The 9,953-nt window shown below is 45.5% G+C and overlaps 1 protein-coding gene across 1 annotated transcript; it reads left to right on the top strand.

Annotated features, from left to right (window-relative positions):
* Positions 1 to 7,564: 7,564 nt before the first annotated feature.
* On the top strand, positions 7,565 to 9,367 carry LOC135380054 (uncharacterized protein K02A2.6-like). Its single transcript, XM_064612490.1, has one exon. The coding sequence runs from the start codon at positions 7,565 to 7,567 to the stop codon at positions 9,365 to 9,367; it is 1,803 nt and encodes a 600-aa protein (XP_064468560.1).
* Positions 9,368 to 9,953: the final 586 nt, after the last annotated feature.

The raw sequence follows: 9,953 nt of genomic DNA, 5'->3' as shown, positions 1-9,953 counted from the left end.
TATTTTGTACTTGTGTTTTTACTCAGAATTCCCATGCTGTATTCTTAATTGGGAACAACAAAATAAACCACATGAGAATTCTGTTAATACTGAGATTTTATTATTACAGATTTCAGATCTTCATGCATGGAGAGAAGAAATGCAGAAAGCAGCCAAGAGCCATTTTACAAAAGGCACAGGAGCAAAAATATTGAAAGGTGGGTGTTTAAAGTGTTATTATATTTGTAACTGATCGGGTGCTCTTATAGAGAAGAACATCAAAGGAGAAAGGTCCATAAAATCAGAAAGTTCCGTCACGCGTGGGGCAACCTGCATTGATGATTCATCTGCAATGTTGTAGGACATGACGGGACGTGTGCTCCAGGGTCCCCCACGATGTTGTCCCCCATGAGGAGGTTGTTGAAAGAATCAGTCACACAGGTGTGTTTCAGAGAATTGTTTTTTTTTTTAGCTTTGAGATTTTTATTGTTATTCTATGACAGTGTACACTGATTACTGATAAGAGGACTGAGAGGGCAAGCCCTGTTGAACAGTCAAAGACACAGTCAATGCAAATGTCTACACAGTTTGAGGGTAACAGAAATACCAAGAGCACATGTCAAGTATCAGAAACAAATAGCAAAGATATTGCACAGCAGAGAGTGATAAGTAGGAATCCAGAATTAACTGTGCTCATGCCTGAGAGAAGGGTGTGGTACAAGTGTGAATGGCTAACTGAAGTTGACTAGAAGGTGTGTAAAATAGCTGGTACATAACCTGAGGTACTTCATACTTCACAAGCTGGTGTACATTGAGGATGCGGTAAAGGGGAAAAGCAAATGAGACAGACTCATCAGGATCTAAAAAAAGAATAATCTGCAGTAAGGAGAAGGGGTTGAAGGTATATGTGAGGCCATAGGTGATATGTGAGTGGATAAGGGCGTAGCGCACACAGTGATTTATCCAGACCCCCCTAAACCCCGCAAATGTTCAGTGACACCCCCAAACTTTTCCACCAGTGCACCTCCTACAGAGGGTGCCTTTGCGATTTCAGCGTTAGACACATGTCGGTCGTGATACGTTAAGCTGTAATGACGTAACTACAATACTGACCCCCCTCCCATTTTTTTTCAACACCCGTCCGTGTTTGTGATTCTGGATAAACGACAGCGCACAGAACGTTAACAGCATCTATGCTTAGCGTGTGAGGAGACACCAGACGTAGCTTTCCTTTTAACAAAGTGAATATGATGTTTCCACACGATATTTTCATGGAGCACAATGCCCAGAAACCATACGGATCATACCCGAGTGGGTTCATGTGGCCCCAGCGTAAGAACATTGTTAGCCAGGTTAAGGGTTTTTTGGGATATCGTGAAAATGGGGCTATTGTTAAGACCGATTCATGGATACAGCCTGGTAATACTCTCCTATTAGTTGGAGATGGCACAAGACACGAGCCATGTTAATAAACTGTTTTTGATGTTTTGCAATTTGGAAAATGGTATGCTCACTCAAAGATTCATTGTTTCATGCCCAACCAGAGGCGTAAAGCTCAATGCATGTTCAAAGTATTAATGGACTCTCATGTGTTGTCACATGACAATGCTGCATTCATGAGTAAATGATGTAGGTGTGAAGGTCTTTCAACATGAATTGAACAGAAATACTCTGGCTGGGTGTACTTCCTGCTGCCTGGCAGGCTCTTAGAATCTCGTTGGAAAGCTGCATGAATATTTGTACAGCTTGGGACAAAAGTCAACGAAACACCAGGGTGTCACATTTCTTCATTGGAGTGACACCCTAGCAGCAAACAGGATAGGCACACACACTGAGAATTGCATGGAACAACCAGCCACCCGTTTCTTGTTCAATATCTTCCTGACAGCCAACAGAGGGCCGCTCTGATGAAGTGCAAGCCAACAGGCTCATTGATATGGTGTCCAACTGGAATTTATGTTGTATTTTGGAACGATGTATTGCTAACGATCAAAAAGACCAGTAAAAATATCCAAAACTGGACCTTTACTGCATTTTTGGCTCACTGAAGTTACTGAAGAGCTATGTTTCCTTGAGGTGTGAAACAAAGGTTTATAAAATGAATCAACCAAGTTGTGTGACCCAACTGGAGTATACAGAGTAGATCTACAATATAGATTTGCAGTTTCTTCAGGACTTTTTCCCTTCATGTCACAAATGCTAAATAAGTGTAATCAAGCATACATTGGAACTCAGTTGCTGAGGCAAGGCACACGAACATCCAAACATTTGTGATTGTGCCAGTTATTTTCACGCACAGTATGATCTTCTGAATTCCCAGTAGCTGTTCGAACATCAGGTTCCACAAATGTTGCTCTTATTTGCATTTCTGCAGTGATTGGCTCTGACATGGCTGCACCCGTCTTAGCTCCTTGCATCTTCGTTGAAACAAAGCAGAGTTGTTTAGCTTTTTGGTTCAGTGGTGTCACGGTAGGTTTAGAATAGCATAGTCAACAGCGATGTAGTCACGGGGGGTTAGGGGGTTTAACCCCCCCCCCCCCGGAAACATACATTTGGTAGTGCATTTAGGAGAGGGAAACGTGGGCAGAATCCCCCTTCCGCATGTAAAGTTCCCATAGAACCCCCCACACTTATAGACAACACTAGCACGGGACAAGATAGCAGCCATGTTGAATGGACAAGGTGCACTGATGTGCATGACAAATTTAAAAATAACAAAACAAGACAATTGAGCTGGTGTCATGGCCAGAGGTTGGCGTTTGTCCTCACTAGCCTCGCCCTCACCTCAATTTTCTGGGAGAAAAATTTTCCTAACCTCACCTCGCCTCAAAATTTTTCTTACAATTTTTCCTCACCTCACCTCAATTTTTTATTCAAAAATTTTCCTCACTTCACCTCACCTCAAAGGAATTTTTTGACTTTTCCTCACCTCACCTCAATTCTTTTTCGAAATTTTCCTCACATCACCTCACCTCAATTGTTTAAAGCTATTTGTGTATTCGATATGAAGATTGTGCATTCGATGCGCGTTGGCTTTGAGTGACTACCAATGTAAATGCATATACCTCAAGCGTGAGTGCATACAGGGTGCGGCACGAAACGTGTCATTTGACCATTATAAGAAAACGGCTTAACGGAAAAATATAGGGGTAAACAACTTTCTTCTCGACATTTAGTTTGTCACCAAATACAAATAGTTTCATCAATTTGCCATTGAAATACATTTTCGAAATTGAACTCATTAAATTGCTTAGTCAATGTATCGTCCTTTTTTTCTTCTTGCTGGAGGATTTGGCCTAGTCAATCACAGAAAACGCTTCGTGGAACGATTGCTATACCTATAAAAGTTGCGCGGAAATTGAGGTTCAATTGCGGGTATGCGACTGGCGCGCAAAGTCGGGCGTCTGATCAGCGGCGAGAGAGGAGGGCAGTCCCCGCCCAGATAAGAGACAGAAGCTGCGGAAAGAAGGAAAGATATCCCGTGTACGCGAGGGAAAAGTTTTCATAAAGTGTGCGTTCATAAATTTTTCCTCGCCTCACCTCAAAAAATTTTCCCATAGTTTTCCTCACCTCATCTAAAAAAAATTGAAAATTTCCTCACCTCACTTAAAAAACTTGAAAATTTCCTCACCTCACCTCAATTTTTTTTTAAATTTCCTCACCTCACCTCAATTTTTTTAAAAATATTTTCCTCACCTAAAAAAATTTGAAGATTTTCCTCACCTCAAACATCACCAGAAAAATTGGCCCTCACCTCACCTCAAATATTGTGAGGTGAGGGTGAGGTGAGGGGTGAGGAAACCCTCACCCTCGTACGCCTTCGTGAGGGTGCCCGCCTCTGGTCATGGCAATACATTTTCCTTTAATCTAATTAAATAATTATGCATTATGTATAGCCATAAAGAGTTTGCTAATGCTTGTTGTAAGGGTGTACATTTCCTAAGATAAAACAAGAATACACACAACGGCTTTGAGCTCACCAAGGCTTTATGCGTGCAATGCCAACTGATGTTATACTTTCATGGTAGAAAGCATCTGTTGCAGCTTAAGAAAACAATACCATCAGTCAGGGGCGCAGTCACGTGGGAAGTTGCCTGGTTATATTGCTTGAGAGGCTTTCGAATGCCAATCCCGGGCATCGAAGCCGTTGAGTGAGTTCCTCGGTGATGAATGTTCTCTGACTTGCGTTGTCGAGAAGAATACGTACGGACGCGGATCCACCAGGTCCGGCAACCTGAACCACGGCGGTCTGCAGAAATGTGACAGTAGACGAGGTTGACGCTGTGGTGGGTTGGATTTCAGGTGTTGGCGCTGGCGATGACGAAACCGGTCCAACGCTCGGGGCGGTTCGCTCTCTAGCTTCGCGTTTCGGTTGTATGTCGCAGAGCACAGTCAAGTGTTGTCCGTGGCATCTCGTACACGTGAGGCTAGCAGAACAGCTACACTGACGGGCCAAGTGGTTCTGCTTGGCGCAGCGGAAGCATCGGTGCGCTGACGTGAGGCTTCGCCGTTTTCCCTCGGGTGTGGGCGGCGCTGGACAAGTCGCCGTGGGGTGATCGCACGCGCGGCAAAGGGCGCACGAAGGGGGATCGGGCGGTGGTGAAGGCGGAGCTCCATCAGGGCGTGTTGATTATGTGCACACGTCAGCTGGCGGTTCGTTTTCCGCGTGGGCCGGAGGCGTATGCCGAGGCCGGTGAAGAGCGGCTTCTTCCCTTGATTCCACTTGAATGCGTAAGGCGTCCATCAGTGCACGAACCTTCGCGGCAGTGGACGATGTGCGCGTAGAGGACTCTGTGGTCTGCGCTGTCGCTCTCTCGCTAGGAGAGGCCAAGTTCTTCCTTCTTTGCCGAAACTGTACGAAGAGATCGGGTGGGAGGCAGCGAGTAACAACCCTATAGAGAACGACATCGTAACCAGACTGCGGAATTGCCAGTGATTCCAAGGCCCTCGTATGGCGCGAGACTTCGTCGAATACGTGACGTTGCTGCGACGCGTCCCCGGAACCTTGCACTGCGCGGAGTGACAGCAGCTCATCGATGTGCTCGGCTGCAAGGAGATCGGTCCGTCCGAACCGTGGCCTCAGGGCTTCAACAGCTGTCTGGTAATTAGCTCCACTAAGGCTGATCCCATCAATGGCGCGCTTGGCCTCTTCGGTAACGTAACAACACTTCTCTACTGGAGCTAGCGCACCGTTGTTGTGGATCGTTACCTGGAAGTGTTCCCAGGACCTGGCCCAGTCTTGCAACTTCCCTCCAAACTTTGGAATATGCAGCTTCGGCAAGGAAACAGAACGGCTGGTTGATTCTCTGTGAATGGAACCGCCTACCCTTATGAAAATGGCCTATACACTTGGTGTATAGCCGCTATATGTTCCTATATACTTGTATATTGCCTCTATACCTATGTTGAAAAATGTATAGGAGTCCTATACAAAAGGAATTGCACAACATGAATACAAAATATGACATAAAATGGCATATAAAAATGTATAGACCTTGTTGTATACCATTTGAATGTCAAAGTTGAGTATGAAATTTCTAATTGCTTTGTATAGAATGTTTATTAACAAAATGTTCACATGCAAGCACAATGCATATGTAAAAACGTCATTTAGATTTCGATGTTGTACAAAGTTAGTTACTCAAAAAAAAAGTATAATTGGGTACACATGAATAGTTCAGACTCAGGGCGAGTCACAGCAACCTCTCTCACCATCGCGAAGTAGCGTACACGGCAGCGAGCACGGCCAAGGGCCAAGGCGCATGCGCTCGTCTTCCACGGTCGGGATTGTTTATCGTGGCGTGGCGGTGGCAACGGTGGCTTGTTTGACAGGTTTGTGCCCTCGGGCTTCACCCGGATCTACTCGGTTGCTATTGCTGTATTGCAGCTCAGGTGAGTATGTCGGCGTTCGAATAATTCACCTGAACATGTTATAAAGCCAGAGACCAGGTCAAGATTCAATGTGGCTAATTGAGCTGTGTGTATATGGCGCCGTACCAGCGGCAAACGTTTCTGGCAATGCACAATAATAATAGCTGCATCCTCCTGCCTCCGTCTCCGTCATAGCCTCCGAAGATGAAATATGCCACTGAAGGGATTATTTTAGTTGGATACGAAACAACTGCACGCGGACATCGATTTTCGCACATAGCCTCTATCTACAAACACCGTGGTTTCGCACAAGCTTGAGCATTTTTGTTTCTTTAGTTCATGGGAGTGCGGAACCTTTTTTTATTTTTTTGCATTTCCAGAGCAATCCACAGGAATGAAATCTGCACACCGTTGATCGAATGCATTCTTTGATATGTGCTGGCGCGTAACATTCACAAAAGTACGCTCGCTGTCTCAAATTGTTTCGTTGCTGTTTTCATGTGCAGGTTTATCTCCTGAAACTCTTGGCATACAGATCAAAGCCCGTCGGTGTAGGTGTGCAATAAACATATTTTTGTGAATGCCGTTTCTCTTTCGCTTACAGATGTTTGTTCTAGAAAACAGCCACACATCTCTACAGGCCACTGCAAATTGCAGAATGATAGGTGAATTAGTAACAAAACCCGTACTCTTTGCACTGACTTCAGCAGTGAAAATAACGGTCACATCTTTTATTAGGTCTCTGTGCTGCATTTCTTTCTTTCTACTTCTGTTCTATTCTCTGTACCGCATGAACACATGTAACGACACTCTGAACTGCCGTCGTGAAACATTTTGTGCACTTGAAAATGTCGCAGATGCTCTAGGAATGTTCCAAACCAAGTGCTTCCCAGCAACAAAATTGGCCAAAAAGTCTCTTGACGGGTACTACACATTCTAATATATTCTACACCTTCTAATTTGTATAATAGTGTTACATGTATGTTTTTGTACGCAATAGCAACATGGGCGAAGATGGAGCAACATGCTCATACACAACCTCCGAACAATACAAGTTGGATCATCTACCAACACTCTATTCTGACAGTCACTGGGCATGCATGTAAGATTTCATTACTGTTGATTGTTATGCACTTACACAAAATATCACTGCAATCAACGACATCCAGTTTAAGTAATACACCTTGTAGAATACTGCAGGATGACGGAAGCAGAAGTGCGAATGGCGTGTTCACGATCAGTTATGGGGTACACTCTTGTGTGTCCTCTTCCTTTAGCAATAACTTCCCCTTCATGAAAGCACCAAAGGCACCCTAACCTCCCTTTAAATTGGTGCATATTTAACAGGGGGGGGGGGGGGGGCTCTTGCCACACTGTACATAGTGCACGGGCCTGGAAATATCTTGGTGGTTGTCATGTATGCTCCCGCGCACGCATGCTGGTATCTTATCGATGTTACGTCGTGCGCTATCTGCTTTCCTCCTCCTCCCCCTACTCGTCTGGTTCTGTTAAAAGGCGCGCACAGTTCGGTGCGCCAGACTGTCATTTGTGTGGCACCCCACGCCGGGGGCACTGTTCATTGCGCCAACAATAAAGCGTTTGCTGCAAGTACGGCCTGGTCTTTTACCCTGCGACATGACATATTTTGGCGACGAGCTCAGAAGAACCACGCATGGAAGCTAAAACGGATACACGCCCGAGCGCAGCAGCAGAAATGGCACGAAATATGCAAGTAGGTCAATTGGAACCTTTTGATGAATCAACAAGTGATTGGCCAGCATACGACGAACGTTTGCTAGCGTACATACAGGTCAACCACATTGAAGACGCTGATAAAGTTTTCGCGCTCGTTAGTATCGTCGGTGCTAAGACGTATGGGCTGCTGAAGTCCCTGTGTAGTCCAGACAAGCCAACGTCGAAGACCTTTGATGTAGTGCTTAAATTACTAAGGGCACATTTTACTCCCGAACCTTCAGTCATCGGCGAACGAGCAAAATTTCACCGGAGGACTCAACGAGACAATGAAAGCATCACGGAATTTGTTGCGTCACTGCGCAAATTGGCAGAAACGTGTGACTTTGGATTGTTCTTGGACGAGTCCCTACGTGATAGATTCGTGTGCGGCCTTCAACGAGTTGAAATACAACGTGTACTCTTCACTGAAGATAAAAAGCTTTCTTTTCAAAAAGCCGTCGACAAGGCCTTGGCACTGGAAAACGCCTCCAAGAATGCCACGGCGACCCATGCAAAGTACGAAAGTCCTGGTGACCTGTTCAAGATACAGGCGGAAAAAACACGTAGCGGCTTGTCTGCAGAATGTTATGGGTGCGCTTCAGCAAAGCATGCCTCGTTATGGTGTCCTTTCATCAATGCCACTTGCTATCAGTGCAACAAGAAAGGCCACATTCGCAGAGCTTGCAAGTCCAGGGCGCGGAAGAGATATCAGGGCGGAAAACCTATTCCAAAAAGGTATGACACAGTTCGGACACTATCTATTCCAATAAAAGAAATTCAAGATGGAAAAAGCGATCCTATTGGTGTAACAATGACTGTTAACGGGTTTCCACTCACCATGGAGTTAGACACTGGAGCAGCCGTCTCCGTTATTTCTGCTCATGATTTCAAAGCCACATTTGGATATGGCCAGTTTCAGAAAACAGATTTGAAGCTAAGGACCTATACAGGTGAAGAAGTTGCGCCGCTAGGAGTAGTACAAGTACAAGTGCAGTACAACAACCAAGCTGCGTCGTTGCCCTTGTACGTCGTTCACCAGCCTGGACCACCACTTTTGGGCCGTCAGTGGTCACGCTGCATACGTCTGGACTGGCCATCGCTGTGCAACTTCTGTCGTGTCAGTGTGCCCCAGGATACCGCGAAAGATGTCAGAAGGAAGTTGAAATTCATGCTAGACAAGTACGGTGCCATTTTCAAGGATGAGCTGGGGACGGTGAAAGGTGTGAAGGCACAACTTTTTCTCAAGGACGGTAGTCGCCCAACGTTCATGAAAGCCCGCAGTGTACCTATTGCGCTACAGCCAGCAGTAGAACAGGAGTTGTTGAAGTTGCAAGACTTGGGAATCATTAACCCAGTACTGGTGAGCGAGTTTGCAACGCCAATAGTACCGGTAATCGAGAAAGATGGATCGCTGCGTATCTGCGGCGATTACAAAACAACTGTCAACCCAATGCTCGACATCGATCATTACCCTCTGCCAAAAATCGAGGAATTACTGTCAAGCCTAGCTGGTGGCCAGAAATTCTCGAAGATAGATTTGAGCAGAGCGTACCAACAAATTGAAATGTGTGACGAATCTAAGAAGTATTTGACCCTTAATACTCATAAGGGATTGTTTGAAGTTAATCGTCTTCTTTTTGGAATCGCATCAGCCCCAGGGATATCCCAGCGTATAATGGAGAACGTCCTGAAAGGATTACCGAAGGTGTGCGTTACTTGGACGACCTACTGGTTACGGGGTCGACACCGGAAGAACACCTGGCCAACTTGGATGCAGTCTTGAAGAGGTTGGTGGAGCGTGGTATTCGCGTAAAACGAAACAAGTGTTATTTCTTCGAAGACAGTCTCGAATATCTAGGGCATGTAATCAGTGCCTCTGGAATTCATACGTCACCTGAAAAGGTTAAAGCGATTGTGGAAGCGCCCAGACCTGTTAACAAGCAACAGTTGCGCTCCTTGTTAGGGCTCGTAAATTATTATGGAAAATTTGTGCCTCAACTTTCGACTATTGCGTTTCCTTTGAAGAGGCTGTTGTGCAATAAGGCGACTTGGCTCTGGTCACCGGAGTGCGAACATTCCTTCAACTAGATCAAGGAAGTCATCACGACAGCTCCAGTTTTGGCCCACTACAGCTCCTACTTACCGCTGCAACTGGCCGGCGATGCGTCTCCGTATGGCGTCTCCATGTTAATCCTTGGCGAAAGCTTCGGAAGAGATGCCTCAAATTTCTTGAGCATTTCTGTAAGCTGACTCTCCAAATCAAATGACAGGAAGTATTGTCCTTTGTTCAGAAGTTCTTTAGTGTCCAGGGATCGGCTACACTCACTGCATACACAATTACCCGACTTGTCAGTAACGTACGCTCCACA

Source organism: Ornithodoros turicata, chromosome 1, assembly GCF_037126465.1.
Source record: "Ornithodoros turicata isolate Travis chromosome 1, ASM3712646v1, whole genome shotgun sequence".
Lineage (NCBI taxonomy): Eukaryota > Metazoa > Arthropoda > Arachnida > Ixodida > Argasidae > Ornithodoros > Ornithodoros turicata.
The sequence above is the reverse complement of the archived record's forward strand: the minus strand, read 5'-3'. Positions and strand labels throughout refer to the sequence as shown.